The 20,263-nt window shown below is 39.0% G+C and overlaps 1 protein-coding gene across 1 annotated transcript; it reads left to right on the forward strand.

Moving 5' to 3' along the window:
* Nucleotides 1–4,110: 4,110 nt before the first annotated feature.
* foxred1 (FAD-dependent oxidoreductase domain containing 1) lies at nucleotides 4,111–20,009 on the forward strand. Its single transcript, XM_004551186.3, has 11 exons — nucleotides 4,111–4,404; nucleotides 4,816–5,036; nucleotides 5,236–5,346; nucleotides 5,622–5,740; nucleotides 6,093–6,187; nucleotides 8,297–8,398; nucleotides 13,312–13,388; nucleotides 15,055–15,215; nucleotides 16,601–16,730; nucleotides 17,304–17,408; nucleotides 17,644–20,009. The coding sequence occupies exons 1-11, from the start codon at nucleotides 4,245–4,247 to the stop codon at nucleotides 17,896–17,898; spliced, it is 1,536 nt and encodes a 511-aa protein (XP_004551243.1). The 5' UTR covers nucleotides 4,111–4,244; the 3' UTR covers nucleotides 17,899–20,009.
* Nucleotides 20,010–20,263: the final 254 nt, after the last annotated feature.

Raw genomic sequence — 20,263 nt, forward strand, 5'->3', positions numbered from 1 at the left:
TCAAACCCTGCGCAATTAAGACACACTTCCCGACAAACTTTCGAAATAAGAGCCCGGTTCTGGGAAACATAGAGGCTACTTCCGTGCAGAATCTCGAAAATAAAAGCACGCTCGGTCAAAGTGTGGTTTTGAACAGATATTCTAAGGTTTTATGTAAGTTATTTTGTAACGAATTAACACATGCCTAACACATAAGGCGCGTTATACATGGGAACATGATATTTTTGTATAGATAGATAGATAGATAGATAGATAGATAGATAGATAGATAGATAGATAGATAGATAGGGGTATCTATCCATTTATCTATCTAGTTATTCGTGCTTGTGCTATAAAAAAATTTCTGCAATAAATAATTCTTAAAAATAATACTACAGTTTGTACTCTAACTATTATTATACTTAATAATAAGATTACAAGCATATAATTATATATTTGTGTAGCAACTAGAGATGGCACGATACCACTTTTTAATGTCCAATACCGATTCCGATATCATAAATTTGGATATCTGCCGATACAGATATAAATCCGATATAGCGTATTTTGTAATCAATAAAAGAGTTTTTTATAGATATCTTGCTGCATTTTGTATAAGTTCATACTCAAGTTTTAAAAAACAAGAGACTGAAGCTATTCTGTTATACCTGTATGCAAAAAATACACTCCACCCAAAACATTTTATGGTTTAGCAACACTGATCAATCTTATAAATTTAAACCTACACCATCCTCCCTATTCTGGTATTTTAAAGAGTACTTAGTGGAAATATTAAACAACCTAACTAATAGGGTTGCCGACTCCCAGCAAAAATATTAGGGAACCACCCCCGCCCTTAATCGATGTAATCAACTTTAATTTAATGCAAGTGTAAAACAAATCCACAGAAATCAATTATTTTTCTACAATATTTAAATAGATTCAACATCTTTCTTCAACAGAATTGCAGACTGCACAGATGGTACCTTCCCAAAGGAAAAAGTACTATAGCTTACTAGGGTGTATATTAGACTTATTAGTTACTATATACAATAATGGATTTCTATACATTTAATCAGATGACCACTTTTGTTGTAATATTCAGATAATTATTTATTCAAAGTTTTTGACTGACATAACAAAGAAAAATATTTCTTTGTGCCCCCCTCTCCCTGTTAATGGCCTACCTGGCCCCCAACAAAGCTTTACTAGATCCGCCCCTGCACAGTTACCAGCTGTCAGCTACTTAGAAAAGGATCCTGGTGTTATTTGTCTCTCAGAAACAGTTCATAACTTCCCTTCAACTCATTCATGTCACCTAAAAGGTAAACCTGTTTCTCCATCACCTGCTCAGCTCTGATGATTCAGTAAGGATCTTTCATCTTCATGTTTCCCTCTCACCACATATCCAAACGGATATCATCACCAGCAGCTTTTACAGCTGTGGCTCCAGCAAACCTCAGCTGTTACTAGAAAGTAATATTAAATACATTCTAACAACAGCTTATCACGCTTAAACGTGCTGCTGTTGTTTATCCACTGGTCAAAGTGGGCGATAAACAAACAAGAAAGACGGGACTTGCGGCAGAAAAGCCGATCAGCTTATCATTGATCAGTTTCATGTTTGAAGTAATAACAGGAGAGGAAGGGAGAGAGAATGAGCGAAGTAGATGCAACCTCGCAGCAAAGACAGAATAACTCCAGCTTTGTGTCTAATCGCTTCCTTTTCACCTCAATATGGAACTCTGATGGCCAGTCCAGCTGTGGCTCAATATCTCAGTTGTTAAGCTTAACGTGGAAATACTATGCAAACATTCAGGGATGAACTTACACACTTGCTTTACTTCTATGGGATAGTTTTCGCCGAGATGAAATGCAGCGGTTAGGAAGCATGTGGCCAGGCTCCAAATGCTCCAACAGCCCGCTGACAGGTCTGGCAGACAACAGCTCTATCACGTGACAAATACTGCTCTGATGCGCTGAGCTGGGTTATGCTAAGTAGTGCGTTTTGTGAGGTGATTTTGTGATACTTCAGATCGGATTACTTTTTTTTCTTTTTTTTCTCTCCGATATCTGATCCAGTAATTTAGGTCAGTATCGGATCGATACCGGATCGGTCCATCTCTAGTAGCAACAGCTGGTTTGAAGGCTCTAGAGAACTGTCTTTGTAAACTGACATTTCTTTGTAATAGCAAGGAATTAAATTTCACTTTAACTGAACTTTTCCGGTAAGGAGCTGAATTAAGGGTTCAAAAGCCAGACATTTTCCATAACGGCCTGTAAATTAGGTTTAGTATCTCTGATACTAAGAATATGGTTTCATTTAACAAGCAGCCAAAAAGCAGATTAAAGCAGAGAAGGAAAACAGTGTTGGCTTAAGGGGGGTGTCTAATTACAAAATATTCTAAAAGAATTCATGAGGAAGATAATGTTTCCATTGTTAGTCTAATTAATTTCAAGTAAAACTTTTGATAAGCTTTAATATGCTGCAAAGATATTCGCATATCCCAAAATTTGTCTTGCAGCCAATAAAAAAGATATAAGAATGCGCTCCAAGGAGAAGAAATGGATCCACTCCCCTTTCTGATTGGTCCTCTTCACTCACGTGGCAAGCCACTGCCTCTTTGACGATGAAGATCGCGCCTGCAGGATCATAAGTGCGATTTCCTGTGAAGTTTTCAAAATAAAATCATGTTTTCATGCACCACGTTTTGTAGGAGCAGCTTCAGTAATCTATGAATTTTAAAATAAGAACGAATATATAAATATATAAAAACAAATGTGGAGTAATATTTAAAAGTGATAATGTTTTAAAAAATCCACAAAAACGAAGCAAAACTTGGTATAGAAATAAAATGTGTAAGAAATATATGTTTTAAAAGCCCTCCAGCTCCTGAGTGTGAGACATTTTTTTTAAACATACACATTTTGTATTTAAAATTCTTTACCAACATACTGCGCATCAGGCTGGATTATTACCATCAATGTAGACTTTAACATAATTAAAATGTATTTAAAAAATTAAATACTGTATAGGCATGGAATGCTTCACATTAAAATTTATTTTAAGACAAAATGAGATGTGTTTCTTTCATTGAAACAGGTGTATGCCTAAATAAATTTGATAAATCTATTCAGTTATTTAGTAAATATTTTCTTTATGATTTTACATTTTTCTACACAAAAAAGCTGAAAACATAAGATTTGAAAGTTTACTGATTAAATGTATCTTAACAGTGATGACCCCAGCATGTATTTCTGAGAATCGCATTTAAGCGGTCAGTTAATTAATAGATTGATCAGAACACGATTATGCCATTGTACATTTTATATTTTACATTTTTGTGTTTTGGATCACTGACTGAATCAAAAAATTACATAAAAAATATTTCATAAGTTCTTATTAACTATCAGCAGGGGATAATTAGCTGGCATAAAAGCTATATAAAGTTTGTATATTCATGTGTGCATGGGTTCATTTAAACACTGGACACAGGAAAATGTCAGCATCATGCACATTTCCTGGATTCAGTGACTTTTTCTGCTGCAGTGTGTGGATATCAGCATCAGTTTGCTGTGGAAACGCCCTCTTTAAATAGACATCGGTTCATATTCATCTTGAATTTATTCAGTTAAATTATATTCCTTTGGACCTCCAAAATATATCACACTTTATGCCTGTGTTGTGGAGCTAAACAATGAAGCCAACAAGAAAAAAAAAAAGGGTCTGCTACTGTTATTTTTTGCATCCTTTGCAAAATACATCTTGTTTCTTTTGTATATGGGGTGAAATCTGGACATATATATCTACACACATACACAAATAAAAAGTACAAATCAGATTCTCCAGTTGTGGGACAGTTTGGAAGATATGAAATTAATCCGTGTGATTTTTTTAAAAGGGGGGCAAAATAAAAGTTTTTAAAGCTATTGCACTGCCCTTACTTTAAGTACAATTCAACTTCGAGCGCTTTTTATTGTTAATGGTTGCTTAGGTGCGGATTTCTGGCTTCTGAAGTGTCAGAAAAGGTGAATGCATCACTGCTTCACACACTAATCCGCTAAATGGTCCAGATTGGTTCTTTTATTTTGAAGGACGCCTAAGTGAAACCGGTCGTGCTGCGTGTTTTTGTTAGCAGCGCTGCAAGGTTAGACTGTTAGTGCTGTTGTGATGGAGGAAGAATGAAAGTTTGCTCACGCTGCTCTTGTTTTGGTTTGCATCGTGTTTCACTTTAGCTAGCCGATTAGCTTACTGAAGCCCAGCCATGTCTGCCATGTGGCGGCGGCTGCAGGTGAAGGTGGGGCCGGCTCGTGGATTACTCACCTCCACACAGGTTACACGTCGATCCACATGGCTGAACGGACATCTGTCTCTGTGTCAAAGCTTTAGCACAGGCACATCTCTACGAAATGACTTCTTCAAAGGTGGGAGTAACCAGGACGACTGTTGTGCAACTCAGCAAACCAGCTTACATTTAAAAATACTAAAATTATCCAATGGTTTGTGTTTCTATAAATATGTGCAACTTTTAGGATCCTGCTAAACAGTTTTAATAAGCTACTAGAAGCCTGTCTGCAATTCGGTTGCATACAGTGTTTCAAATAACAACTTTTATAGTTCTTTGCACTAAACTACTAAACGATTTGGCCGAAAATTCAAAAGGAACAACCATGCATGTTAATTTGCGTTAAAGTGTTTGTAATTTATAAACTGTTTTATATGCCGTATTTGAGAGTGATAGCTAAAGTACCAGGAATCATTTTAATTTCTTAGCTGAAGGTAAACATTTGCAAGTAACCTTGAGAGAGTGTAAAGTTTGGGGTTTTGTGGCTCAGATCTGGAGACCCATATGGAAGCTATGCGGAAGAAGGCGATGGACGCGCTTCCTGGGAGCAGCTGGACTCCTCTGGAAATCAACCCCAACCTTCCTCCAGAGAGGGCGGATATCGTGATCGTGGGAGGCGGGGTGGTGGGCTGGTCCATCGCCTACTGGCTGAAACAGAAGGAGATGGTGCGCGGAGGGGTGCGGGTCCTGGTTGTGGAAAAGGACCCAACGGTGAGGGACTGAGAGATAATGAGTGTAGACTAGCAGTGTCACTTTATTCCTTTCAAAAAATTGCATGATTTAAATCTATTCAAAGTGTCAGGAGAAAGGATCATACTGTGCTCATGAGTCATGTCCTCACTGCTGTTCAAACTAATCCTCTGCCTTTTCCTCCTCATATTCATAAACTGCTCCCCCTGACTGTTCGCAGTACTCCCAGGCCTCCACAGTGCTATCTGCTGGGGGGATCCGACAGCAGTTCTCCCTGCCGGAGAACATCCACCTCTCCCTGGCCTCTGCCGACTTCATAAGGAACATCAATGTAGGTCACTGGAAATGAACAATGAGGCTTTTAATCATTAAATGTGACAGAACATGTGCTTTGTTAATATGTGAACACTTCATAGCCATGTCAGATGAGATCAAAGAGGACCTATTATACTTTTTTCTGTCATACAGTGCTGTGAAAAAATTCCCCCCCTTCCTGATTTTTCCTGTATGTCTCAGATCATCAAACAAATTTTGATATTAAATACAAAATGCAGTTAAATGTTTTATTTAAAGAGTGCAAACTGTCACACCTCTGAATCCCGTCAGGAGCATCTCGGTGTGTTGAACGAAGACCCCATAGACCTGCAGTTTAACCACTCGGGATACCTCTTCCTGGCCAGTGAGGCGGTGGCTCACATCATGGAGGAGAACTACAGCACCCAAAGGTATCAGGCTCAAGAAACCAGTGCTCATACCACAGTAAAAACCCACAGTGTGTAACGTGAAGGGCCGTGAACGGTCATTTGCCATTATTAATTTTCAGAGTTGCAGTTAATTTTAAAAATGTCCTGATATATTTACATTTTGGAAAGAAACTGAACTCATAAAACAGCCATAGGGTTTATAAATTATACATTTTTCCATTTTCTGTCCTAGAGGATTTCTGTAAGGTGCTAGAATGAATCAATAAAAACACTAAGGACATTTTTCATCTTATTCTGTGATTAGTTACATATTAGTTGCTAAGTTTGTGAGTTTTTGGGATATCAGGAAGCTAAAATTTAACTCACATTTCAGGTACGCTGGAGCCAAAGTGTCTCTTCTGTCTCCGACACAACTGAAGGAGAAGTTTCCGTGGGTAAACACAGAGGGTGTGGTTCTTGCTTCATACGGTGAGTGCAAATAAAATGTGAACTGAAGGTCTGTAATGATTATCAGCAGCCACACCAGACAAGGTCAAGAAATGTTAGCTTCTCATCACTGATCATGATTGAATGCAGCTGTTATTTTATTTTTTCTGGCATAAAAAGAATTTGTTTGGTAGCACTGATGATACTCAGAACAATTGGAAAGCCTATTTTTAAACAACAAGTCTAAGATCATTTCATAAGTAAGTCCAAGTTATTCAGATGTGTCACCACTTTACCAAGATCTGGAAAAACCAAACAGGCTCGAACGTGCTACAAACCAGAAACTGTTAGAACACAAACGCCACTGTCCATAGTAGAGGAAGTTTTACGCCACCGTGGACTGAAAGGGTGCTGACCAAGAAAGAAGCTCCTGCTTGAAACCGGACACCTTCAAGCTCAACTGAAATTTGAAATTCACCTTCTAGAGAAAAGTTTTATGGTCAGATAAAACAAAGGTTAGGCTATCTGGCCATATCTATGAAGGAGTAAAGGCGACGTATTCAAACCAAAGAACAATGTACCAACTGTGAAGCACGGTGGTGGTAGCATCACTTGGGGCTGTGTTGCTGCCAGTGGTGCTGTTTTATTACACCAACCGGATGGAATAATGAAGAACTACCTCCAAATTTTTCAACTTGAACTCAAATCAACAGTTTGATGGTTGAAACTTGGACACTGTTGGATGTTCAAACAGGAAAATGATTCCAAACATACTTCACATCTGGTTTTGGGATGGATAAAGCAGGTGAATGTTAAGCTTCTGGAAATGCCTTTCCAAAGATCAACCTCAACCTTATTGAACATTTGTGGACTGTGCTTAAAAGGCACATCTTTACTAGGAAACACACCAGAAACACTCCAGCCAGAAGCTTGTGATGGTTAAAGTACAACTTGCTAATGGATATTTAAACAGATATTAGTGGAGGTGCATGCATATATTTGAGCATGAATGCAGAGGTTTTGACCTGATGAAATCCAAAATAAATAAAAATCTGTGCACCCAATTCTTGTTTTTTAAATTTCTTAAAGGAGTGTGCTGTACATTCATCACACACTGGAAAAATAACTGTTCAAAGAAATCATTAAAAGCCCCAAATTACCATGACATTCATGCCCATGAAGAACATGTGTAAACATCTGACCACAACTGTATATTTGGCTCTGAATTTTGTTCTTATCTGTTTGTATTTAACTGAGCTGGATATCTACAGTGTGACTTTCTCTGCTGCTGTTTCGTGTTCTGCAGACTAAAGCTAAAGTGCTTTAGCTCGTGGCACCTGTAAATCCCATTAGAGTTTTTATTAACGCCTAAAGTTTTGACTTCCTCTTCTTGGAGAGAATTTCCACTAATGTTGAAAACAGTCTGCAGCTCTGTCCTGGGACAACCAGTGTAACAAATACACACCAAATATATAAGTGAAAAATAGGCGCAAAAGCATTCATTAATCTGTGTTTGCACACCCAATTACGTCACTGGATTCCCATCCAGGCAAAAATCCCCAACACCATCATTTGGGTCACGATTTTTAAGAAATCTGCAACACTTAAGCAGAAGATTAACTGTGATATATGAGCCTATGACACACTCTCGTTTTAAGACCTTAGAAAAACTCATCTGAGTAATGCAAAGCTGCAGCCAACAGTAATTTAACTTATCAGGGCGTCTGACAGTTCTTTCCATCTGCTAATATTAGATGATAGTGGTGTGGAGTCGCCTAATTATTCTCTGACAGCCCAGTTTTAGATCCTGATTTGTCTTCTTTTGTCACAGTCAGTAAGAAACGGAAACTATTCACATCTCAGGAGCTCCAGCAGTTCTCTCAATTATTACTATTAGTCATGGCATATTATAGTACTAATAGTATTGTAATATTCGATAAGTATTATTCCCTGAAGTCTGGCATCACTTATCGATAACCAGAAAACCAGAAATGTTATATTTCAAGTGGCTAATGGTGTTTATCAAATGAATTATTTAAAAGAGAAAATGTGCCAGTTTTAGTACTTTTATCCAGTTGTTCATGATTTCCTTGTAATATTCAGTAATCGTGCGCACCATTGTGAATGTCTGTCTGATCTTCTGTCATGCAGGGCTGGAGAATGAGGGCTGGTTTGACCCATGGACTCTGCTGAATGCCTTTAAGAGGAAGGCCATCTCCATGGGAGCCATTCAGTGCTGTGGGGAAGTCACAGGTTCGTTACAGCGTCCTGACAACTAAACAAACAAACACACACACACACACACACACACACACACACACACACACACACACACACACACACACACACACACACACACACAGGGGAAATACGTCTGCTAAGAACTTGTTATAATCCTATTCAGTGTTTAAGATTTATAGTTTTTGTATAAACCGAATGTTTGTTTTTGAATTATTTTGGACAAATCAGGGTTTTCATTTGTGCGACATCAGTCTTTTAAATTTGGAAAATATAAGAATAGCTATAAAATTAATAAGAATCTTCACTTTTACAGAGCTTAAATTAAACAGGGTGGAAGCACTGCTCGTGGAGCAGCTGTAAGAGTGTATTTTAGGTGTTTCTAATTTAAAAAAAAAATTAATCAGTATTAATAATATTGTTGCCATAGGCATGTAGCTTGGGACACAACCCAGTCATTTTCATTTATACTAGCAGTGTTGGGAAGGTTACTTTTAAAATGTATTCCATTACAGATTACAGAATACATGCCCCAAAATGTATTCTGTAACGTATTCCGTTACGTTACTCAATGAGAGTAACGTATTCTGAATACTTTGGATTACTTAATATATTATCATGCTGTTTACAACTACGTGAATGTACTATTGCTGTGATTTATTACTATTACTGAAGGTCCGCGGCTCCGAACTGTAGTAAAGGGACCTCTGACTAATACGCAGGGTTCTGTGTCGGGCTCATAGCCAAAAAAATAGCTTTACTTTGTTGTGTGGGTCAACTCTGCTCTACAGAGAGAGGCGTTGAAAGGCTGCTCCAACTGAACTTATTGTTTCGGAGGAAAACACAACACAGTGTACAATTGAGTCTTAATAGCTTACTTACAACTGGGCTCGTCAGGCACTCTTCTTGGCTGCAGTGGTTATTAAGTGTGCCTATGCCAAGAGGCACACTTATTACTATTCGTCGGATTTATTATTCTTATTCTTATTATTTTCCTTTTTCCGCCTAAAATTTCGCCGTGTAACTCATGACTTTTGGTGTTTATTAATTCTATAGTTTTTTAAATATGAATATTTTAATGCAAGTTTTTGCCCATTGAAATGAATGGGAAGGCTTCATTTGTGGTGTGTTGGCTCCATCTTTTGGTCCCACTGAAACAAATTTCAAACTTCATTTGTGGTGTGTTGGCTCTCTCTAGTGGTATGCCGGGAGTGGTACGGCCTGTCTACCCTTATTTGGATTACCGTAATGACGACAATATCAACGGCGCGCACAGCGTCGCTGCTTTCAGTAACCATTGGAATTTTTAAGGTTGCGCGAACCATTGAATAGTTACGGTAACTGCAAGGGTGTATGCTTAGTGGAAAACTCCATATCCCACAATTCATAGCACACCTCTGCCGAGTAAAACAATGGCGGCTACCTCTTCGTTTTATATATTCCTTTTATTAGTGTTTGTAGGTCACAAAATAAACTTTTAAGATATTTTCAGGCGAGAATGTAGCTGTGTAAACTTCAAATATCTGCTCGTTTTATCAAGACATCCCATAGTAGCAACAGTTCTCTTACGATGTTGCTGCTAGCCGGCTAGCTAGCGCGGCTTCGCTCAAAAGCACCCGGGCTTGGCTTTCAGTGAGGCGACTCACACTCGTTTCGTTTCAGTTACAATAACTCGTACTGCGCGCTAGCTAGCACGACGGAGTTTCTATACAGCTGTGTGCGTGCTAAGTTACTGATGTTGAACTTTATTTTATTCATAAGGGTTAGTTCTTAGAGTTGCCAACCGTTCCGTACAAACGGAATCGTCCCGCATTCAGAGAAAATATGCGTTTCGTATTGAGCTGAAAAAGAAACGCAGTTTGTCCCGGACTTCAGGTAGAATGGAAAAAGACACAAAGCTGGATTTATTCTGTCGTTATGCTGCAGAGCGGAGTCTTCCTGTCATTCTCTCGCCTGTTGCAACTTCAAATATGAAACTGATCAATGATCGGCTTTTCTCTCTTGTTTGTTTATCGCGCTAAACAACAGCAGCGCGTTTAAGCTTGATCAGCTGTTGTTAGAATTCATTTGATTTTAATTTATAGTATCAGCTGATGTTTGCTGGAGCCACAGCTGTAAAAACGGCTGGTCGAAACCAGGAGATGTCCTTACTGAATCATCAGAGCTGAACTGGTGATGGAGAAACAGGTTTACCTTTTAGGTGACATGAATGAGTTGAAGGGAAGTTATGAACTGTTTCTGAGAGACAAATAACACCAGGATCCTTTTCTAAGCAGCTGACAGCTGGTAACTGGGGCACAAAGATATACTTTTCTTTCTTACTCTCATATAAAATATTTAGCTTTTATTAAATAGTTATCTGAATCTTACAACCAAAGTTTGTATAATAATACACAAGACTGGCTGTAGACCATTGTTATTCATTCAGAACACTGTGTAAAAATAACAAAAACAAAAAGTGAATGCAAAAGTGCATAAATATTTATTTTACGTGTTTGATGTATGTGGCGGGACGTGGTCTGCAGTGCCGCTGCAGGGGAGGTGGACCCACCTGAGCGGCATCTGCAATCACGTCTCTCGGGCGTAAAGTCTATGCTCTCTCGGCTGTTTTTTGGGTGTGTGTTGGGCTGTGAGTTGAAAAGCTACAGCCCTCTGTGTGGGTACACCAACCATGTGTGAAAATTGGTCCATAACGTAATGCTTCAAAGTGTGTTCATGCAAACATTGTTGGGTCTGCTGTGGTACAATGGGACTTCTGCTCATGAACCTGTGTGCACAGCGTCTTCAAATCGGGGCTGTACGAAGTCACCTCATCTTTACACAAAACTGTAAGCTGTCATTTGTGAGGCGTGAGCAGTGTTTGTTTTTACCATAGTTCATGGTGGAGAATGGCTGCTCTGCTGAGTTTTGTTCTCTGTAGCCGTATGAATGGCAAACTACACTGATTAGCAGCGGCATAGGCACACTTAAAATTTCTTCTGAAATTTTCGCTTTCTAGTTATTATATTTACATGCTTCCAGCTCCCGTCTTTGCTCGATGACAGCTCGTACTTTTCCTTTTTCTCCCTCCCTCGCTCACAGACACATAACGGGTATGGCAGTCCATTCTCCCTGCAGCACGGACTACACTGCCTATGATGCTACATTCTTTAGAGCTATACCTGTAGCATTCTGCCTATTAGCTTAGCACAGCAACAACAAAAAGGCGCTCTCTCACCGAGGAAACACGCAGAGAGAGAGCGTCACCCTGTAACCATGGCAACCGTAACGCTGCCGCCTGGAACAACAGAACATAGCTGTCAAACAAAACCCAAACAGTCCTGACCGGCGACAATATGAAACAGGGAAGTACCGCCGTGTAATCCATTTATTTCAACAAAGTAACTGTATTCTGAATACCACCTTTTTCAACGGTAACAGTAACGGAATACAGTTACTCATATTTTGTATTTTAAATACGTAAAGGCGGTACATGTATTCCGTTACTCCCCAACACTGTATACTAGCACTCTTAACAAAACAAACAGACCACAAAATCAACAGCAACCGGTCCGTTCTCTTTCCATTAATAGGGATTCACTGTCCTCGACTCACCTTGTTCTAGCATAAGTGAGACGAGTCTAAAAACTCACTATTCACCATTATGAAGTGGTGGATTTAAAAAAAAACAAAAAAAACCCACAATCTTTTCCTAAAGCTCAGTGGGTAGTTTTTAGTGCCTAAACAGAACCAGGGGGGTGACAAAGGGGGAACAAAGTGATCCCACTGGGAAGTGAAACGCTGTCTCCTTGCTTTTAAATCTGGAGCGTATTCCCCCCCTCAAAAAAATAAATAAATAAGAAAAACAAAACAAAAAAACCCTCCAGCTGCTTAGCACAGGCTTTGTAGGTCTCTAAACCAGGACGTTTATCCCTTGGTGACTGATGTTGCCACAGCTGGAGCCTCAAGGCACCAAAGGACACCTTGTGTGTTACACAGAGATTGAGGTTGTGTTTTACAAAACTGTTATGTTACACAGGCATCTGTATAAAAAGAATTCACTCGTATCACATATTCACACAGAGCAGACCAATAAAATCAGAGGTTTTCTCTGTCTTAAGAAGAGAGGAAGTCTCTGACTCTGCTGACCTGATTTCCTCAGGCAGTTTTCTTCATGGCTTTAGAGAAATATTAATCTTACATCATTCGTTGGATGAGAGGACTGATAGAACAAGTGGAGGGACAAGATTAGGATGTAGAAATTTAAACTTTGCTTTAAAACTGTAGTTACTCACCATTTTTTGTAGTTTTAAAACATAAATAAAGTAATATGTTTATGATAGATAAGCTATGAGGCGGTAAATAAGCAATTAAAATCATCTCTATGTGCATCGTTAAAGTCATATACACATTAATGAATGATCCAACAATGTATTCTCTTTTATTCTATATAATTTAACTTTAAATGTATTTTAACGCTGTCAGCGTTAATCTCGTTAAAATGACGTTAACGCCATAAGCGCGTTAATGTGGCAAATTTCCGTTAGTGAGTTCCCATTGGCTCCACATGCCACCCTTCTTTTAATTGATTGATTGAAAAAAATGATTTTTATTTTGAAAATCTGGTGTTATTTGGCAGCCCTGAAATAATTTAGCTGATTTAAAAAAAAGAAAGAAAAACATATCTCAGAAAACAACAACTAGTTGTTTGGCAACTCCGGGCTTCCGTACATGAGTATTTCAGTTCCTACATTCGCCTAAATAGCAAAAGGTTGGATCCCAATAGGAGACAAAAGTCCCCCGTGTTTTGTCTCAGGAAGGGTGTGAAAATCTGCCAAATCAAATATCTGCTGTGGTGACCCGTTGTGAATAAGGGAGCAGCTGAAAGTAACTTCTTCTTCTTCTTTTTCTTTGTGTTGAAAATTGGTTTTAATGTGTTTCTCACACAGAATTTAAATATACGACAAGCGTGATAACGACAACTGATGGAGAAAAGCTGGATCTGAGGAGAATAAAGTCAGTCAAAGTAAGTGGAACTGCAAGTGCTGAATGTCTGTGAGATTAGCGAAGCGTATAAAGCTGTTTATTTATTATTCTGTGTGATCGTTAACATGTTAGAGAAGTCTCTGACTTGTACCTCCCTCGGTTTGGTTCACTTATGTTAATGTTTACTAAGCTTTAGAGGGGAATTCTCAGTTGCTGTGACACTTGTGCAGTGCAGTGTCTTCAACTGCTCAAGTAAAACTTTATTGTATCATTAAATATACTAAAATTATTGCGTACAAAAGCTCTGCTGATTCTCAATGAATGTGTGAAGTCTGAATAACAACAGATGGATGGCATGTTCTTCAAATCCCTTCAGACCATATATCAACTGCAATTTCTTCCCAGGTGACCTCGTCCTGTTTAATGTGTCCCACACCGCCTGATTACTGGCACTAAGTACCTCATAAATTTGTCTTGTGGTGCTTTTAATACCTTTTTTTTTTTTTAGAGCACTAAATCCAGGAGGGATTGTGGAGTGCAGGCAGGAAGGAGTCAGAAAGGGAAGCCATAAAACTTGTGAGCTGCATTACGTCGTTAGAAATGTGTCTTAGGACGACTAAACTGTCTGACATCTGTCCAGATGAGGAAATATTACCATCAGCATAGAGATCCTTCACTGCACAATATATTACCAAAGGATTATTATAATCTGTAGACTAATCAGTCATTAACCAACGTTTCCTGCATGTTCACTGAAGAAACCTGGAAACATATTTCCCAGAGGTCATCAAGTAGCTCTCTGCAGTTTTCTGTTACCTCAGGTGAAGGTCTTGCTCTTCCCTTAAACAATACTGCTTTGCAACAATCAGCCATTTTAAAAACTCTTCACAGCTATTGCTATTGGTGTCCTCTTGAGCAGCTGAAACAGTGCTGTCCTTTCTGGGATATTATTTTAAATAATTAGTACGGTTGTATGTTGTTTATGGAATTTTGATCTCAATTTGACAAATATTGTGTGCTAAAAAAGGATTTCTTTAACCGGCCAACCTTCACATTAGAATTATTTTGATCTGTGAAATATGCTGAGCTACTCTGCTAAGAGTCCAAGAATGAAAATATGGAATTCAAGCTCCAGCTGACTGATTGGCACGAAATACTTCTGTTAAAACTGTGCACTGAATCAGAAAAAGCACAAACGTGCATGATGGGTAGAGGAGGTAAAAGTACATAATTCTGTACTTGTCTCTCCCTGTGAAATACGGCAGCTGGACCTTTAGCTATCAACTTGAAGCAACATGTTAGATCTTTATGCACGCTTGTTTTGTGTGTGGCTAGCGAGATGCTGAAGTACAGCGACTTATGGACACCTGCAGTCATGCCGGTGTTGTGCCAAAAAATAAATAAATAAAAACACCGTCCCATTTTAACCTCTTTAACTATGCCACACAGTTTTTCCCCCTCTTTCATCTCTTTTTATGCCACATCTCCTGGTGATTAATACACGTGCAGGGCTGCCTTTCATGTGTTCCTGCTCAGACTCAAATCGGTTTGATGTTTGAAGGCTCACAGTGCCGTGAAAAAATAACTCCTCTCAAGTACGTCAAACCAAAATTAATGGGCCTGTTTTGAAAATGTAAAAGTAAAAAGTTTGTACTTCTTTTTTTTTTCCCACCTCTGATGATGGGATGTCTGCTTGTGTCGAGCAGGTGCAGATGCCACACAGCCTGGAGTACCAGCCAGTGGAGTGCGCTATTGTGGTGAATGCAGCAGGAGCCTTTTCTGGTAAACTGACCGAGATGCTGGGAATTGGCTTTGGCCCCAAGCAGTCCATCGCTGGAATCCCACTGCCTGTTGAGCCACGGAAAAGGTAGGCTATTGACTCGAGGGGCTGCTAGAGTTTTCTTTGAAAGGCAGCGCCTCATACAGCGAACCGCATCAATACCAGACAGCTTTTTTCAGACTCTGCACCCCGAAAATTGAAAAACCAACTTCATGCCGCTGCCTGTCAGCGTCTACCATCTGCAGTCTTTTCATTTTACTCTTGCTCTGCATCATTTAGACTACAGATAAAAATGAATCTAAGTAGGATACAAGCGAGTCAGTCACATAACTTTAGTCGGCATGACCTGGACTGTTTGAGTATGTATGCCATCAGACTCAAGCATTCTGTGTAAATGGTGGCTTTAGATTTAGGTAGAGCCATTGCACCCCTACTGCCAGTCCCAAACTTGGATAAATGGGTGTGTTTAATACGAAAGGACATTCACCATTAAATCAAAAAATGAGATTTCCATACCAAATCGGTCTGAGCTCGGCTTGACAAAGACCACCTCCATTGGCTTTGGCTAACAGAGTGCTGATGGAAACTGTGCTACTGTTAGCTGAGAACAAAGGATGCTCGGGATAGGGTGAGATGTAGGGAGATGATTTGCTGTGCTGAATCTTAAAGGGAGCAGTCGAAAGAAGAAAAATGTAAAGAGGGAAAGTTCGGATACTTTATAATACAGCCTGCACCCCTGATACTGCTGTACAATTATAATGTAAGGAGACGTTAGGTTTCTCTATAATTGTAAATATACAACACAGTGCAGACCGTATTATAAAAAAGCCTACCTACCTCATTTATACATTGCAATCTAAAAAAAGGAGGTTAGGCTAGTCTATAATATAACGTGTATCCTTAATAATATTGTGTAATTACAACTAAAGAAGGAAAGGTTAGTATAGTCTATAATATAGCCCACACCCTTAAAAATTCGATGTCATTAAAACAAGAGACGGATTTTTTTGATACTTTTTTCTTCTATTTCTTCTAAAACTCCCAAATGTTGCTTCCTTGCTTTCCTGCACCCACATTTTAAGTAATCATTGGGGCATGGTATTTTTAGGTATTGAAGGTTACCTGGCATGAATTCAGAAAAGCCACATGTTAAATTAAACTTTCACCTTAAGCTGTGGGCTGTGTTTTGAAAAGCTACCCATTTTTCTGCCTTATTTAAACCTCCACTAAATCTTTCCTCGTGCCGCCTTGAACGGCTGTCAAACCATCACATAAACATTTTATAAGACAGAGTTTTGAGCTCTCTGGATAATTCTTTGTAGACACTTTTCCACGCAGAACAGAGTAAATGTCTGATCACGTTCATGCCAGAGAAACCTCACTTACATCTTGGCATGAAATGAAATATCAGCTGATATAATATCATACTGGATGTACGACTCTGAGCTGTTTACTTCGTCACTGTTTTTCAGGTATGTGTATGTGGTCCGCTGTCCTGATGGTCCCGGTCTAGACACTCCTTTCTTAATCGATTACTCAGGAGTTTACGTCAGGAGAGAGGGGTTAGGTGGGAACTACATCACCGGGGCCTCGCCAGAGGAGGTTGGTTTTTATCTCTGAGCTGTTTCTCCAAAAGTTGATTCTGTTCATCTGGACGTAGCGTTTTGTGGGAGAAACATTTCGTCACTCTTCCAAGTGACTTCTTCAGTCTCAGCTGACTGCAGGTTTTCCCAATCTTATAAACTAATGACTGAAACCAGCCCACTGAAGGAACAATGGGCTGGGAGGTCAGTTACTTAATCGTAATTATGCAAATTCTCATGACCATTGATCAACAACCACTGGTCAATGGCCATGAGTACCATTCACAGAGAGTTGGGGAATGGCTGCAATCACAGCGTTGTAAGACGGCGACAGATGTACCCTTAGGCCCCCTCCTCGATTCAGAGATGGTCTTTCCCTTTTCACGTAAATGGCCTCCTTGACTCCGCGCTCACACTAGCGTTTCTCCCTGGAGGAACTCAAATGCTACGTCCAGATGAACAGAATCAACTTTTGGAGATTTACTTTCCTGGATGATTGAGAATGCATCAAGACGTCTGAGCTGTTTCCTTATGTTAACATTCAACAGCTGAGCAAATCATGTCGTTGTTTGCACTGGTTGTGTGTCCTCAGGCGGCAGAGCCAGACGCCAGTAATCTAGAGGTGGACCACAGTTTCTTTGAGGAGAATGTCTGGCCTCATTTGGCCTTTCGAGTTCCTGCTTTCGAGAAACTTAAGGTACAGTTGGGAAAGTGTGGTCACCCACGTCATGGTTACTGCCAGCATTACAGCATTATTATCAGCCAGAACTGGTTTTATTTTGAAGCTTGCAGATTAATTTTGTATCCATATTTTAAGTGAGTTAAATTTAAAAACTTGGTACAGAAATGGGCTTTTCCAAAACAAAACAATGATTATGATCTCTCTTTATCACTTACAATAACATAATTTGTCCTCACATTCTTCCCCTCAGGTGACCAGTGCCTGGGCAGGTTTCTATGACTACAACACCTTTGACCAGAACGCCATCATCGGTACGCACCCCCTGATCAACAACATGTACTTCGCCACGGGCTTCAGCGGCCATGGCCTGCAGCACTCGCCTGCGGTGGGTCGCGCTGTGGCGGAGCTGATTCTGGACGGAAACTATAAAACGCTGGACCTGAGCGGCTTCAGTTTCAACCGGATTCTGACGCAGGAACCAAAGCTGGAGAGGAACATCGTGTAGCTGAGCCGAACCCTGAAATCATATCTTTCACATCCTGCCGAAGCCAAATTATTATAACCTAAGTCTTATTTTTGTAGCTGGAAACATAACTTTAATGACACAAATTGATTTATAAGATCTGGGTAGTATAATTTCTACAATCCAGATAAGCAAAAGCAAAACCTCAGTGATTTAAGAAAAGGCCCGAATACGGAACATTTCCAGCCTTCAGGAGCTGCGGGAATAATGTCTCCTGACCATTTGGGACTGCAAAGAGGTCAGAGTGGACAGATGTCTCAGGTTATTATTAGACATCCTGCCAGGTAGTGACAAAATAATGAAAGGGCCTTTTAAAAGATTCGTCTTTAAAGATTTTAACACAGTTCTCACAACAGCAGGTTCAGAGAACATTTATTTGGTTCTTTAAATAAGATTTTTCATAGTGTGATCTCTCTGATGTGTCACTGAAAGACATAAATGAGTCCCGTATCTTAAAGGTATTTATATGTTGCTTTTTCTGATGTGTAGCTGACGTGTGATTTAGTTATTAAAATTAAATTATTTGGCTGTCACAGCCTCAAATCTTCACTACACAATTATCACAGCCAAATGGTGATGATAGCTGATATTGTTAATCAATTTTACAACTTTCTGTTGTAGTTTATAATCTGATAATAAGGAAAAAATGTATGTATTAGTGATCCCACTTTTTCAATTTTAAAAATTACAACAACAAAAAACAAATAAATTAGGGTATTAATGGATGTTACCAAAAATAATGAGTCAGTATGCCCTAAATTTTACTTTTTCAGCCTGGATTTTGATACATTTCTTTATTATATTTAAAGATTTTGAATTTTTTCCAATTCTCAGGCACACAAATTTTCAGAAAACACTATTTAAGATCTTAAAGACATTAAACACAAAAAAGGCAAACAGTAAAACTGTTGCTCAGACTATGTTATAAACCATAATAGTAAAAGTGTCATATTTAATATAACAACCCTGGAAATGACTTCCTACAAGATTTTGCTTCAGATTCAGAGCACCTACTCTGCTCGGGGTCTTTCATTTTGAAACTGACTGGCTCCTCTGTGCATTTCAATTTGGTAAACTATCAAGCGTTGAATTGAGTGGGCACCGTCAGCCAGTCACGTGGCCACGCCCCGCTTATTGCTGTGATGAGACCAAAGGTGTGGTGAACTGAATTATCCTTTAATTTGGACTTTTTCCGTGCATATAGAACATGTTTTAAATCAAGAGTTTAATTCTTTTAAATGATCATTTGATTTCATTTAATAATGAACCTTACTGGCAGCACCAGTATCTTTTATTAGTCTGATTTCAGAGGCAATAATGTTCCTTTCTAAAGAAATCAGCAGGAGGAACCACTGAGAATAAAGTGGAACTAAGAGATGCTTCTTCATTAGAAGACAAAAAATATGCATGGAGGTGAGCCAGCAGCTGACTCACTCCTGATACAGAGTAACAGGAATAACTTCTGCTTTCCAGATTTCCACTGAACTCGGCTGTTTGGTACCGTTACGCAGTCGGAACGTGCAAATTTAGAGTGAAACATCATCAGATGCATATGTGCTGTCCCATGCAACGGTTTAACTGTGGTACTTTTAACAGCTTTGTATACTTTTTGTGTATTTTTCTAATTTGATCAATATACTGTAATTGTGTTGTATTGATCAGTGTAATTACATTTTTATCAGTAAGACAATTTTTCAAGAAAAACGTGGAGTTGTTGCCTGACTTCCTGTTTCCTTCATTTGTTGCCGCTGCTCCTCTTTTAAATCTCCAGAAGGAATAGGCATAAAAAAGGTGCAGTGACTCATTTAACTTTAGAAAGAAGAAAAGCTAATTTTCCAAATAACTAATTAGTGACAGGATCATCGGATTATCCTGTGTAAGCTGAACTTTGCAGTTTCCATGTCTTAAAAAACATCATTAAAAAAATGTCTTTGACAATCATCTGCTTACTGAAAGTGAAAAACTATATCTGTCATACACTTAAATGTGTGAACATATATAAGGTGGTGTTATCTGCTTTCTCTCAGTATGATTTACTGTCAGAATGTTTACTCTGTATTGAATTTGTGTGATTAAAAAGCGCATAAAAGGCGGCACAGCAGGTGGTCAGTACGATCATAAATATACAGCTACTGAACCTTTTCAAAATAAGACCTTATATGTAGACACTCTCAAAGCATTTCATTTCTTAAAAACATCCGCCTTACTTTCTTATCGAGCACTGCAAACAAAACAATAGTCTTTTATGCAGGAGTTCCTGGTGTTTTACACAAAACATGCAGCAGATGGCGCCATTTCAGTGGGTAATTTTAAGCTTGGAGCGTCATCGCTTCTGACATGTTTCATG

Source organism: Maylandia zebra, linkage group LG10 (assembly GCF_041146795.1).
Source record: "Maylandia zebra isolate NMK-2024a linkage group LG10, Mzebra_GT3a, whole genome shotgun sequence".
Classification (NCBI taxonomy): domain Eukaryota; kingdom Metazoa; phylum Chordata; class Actinopteri; order Cichliformes; family Cichlidae; genus Maylandia; species Maylandia zebra.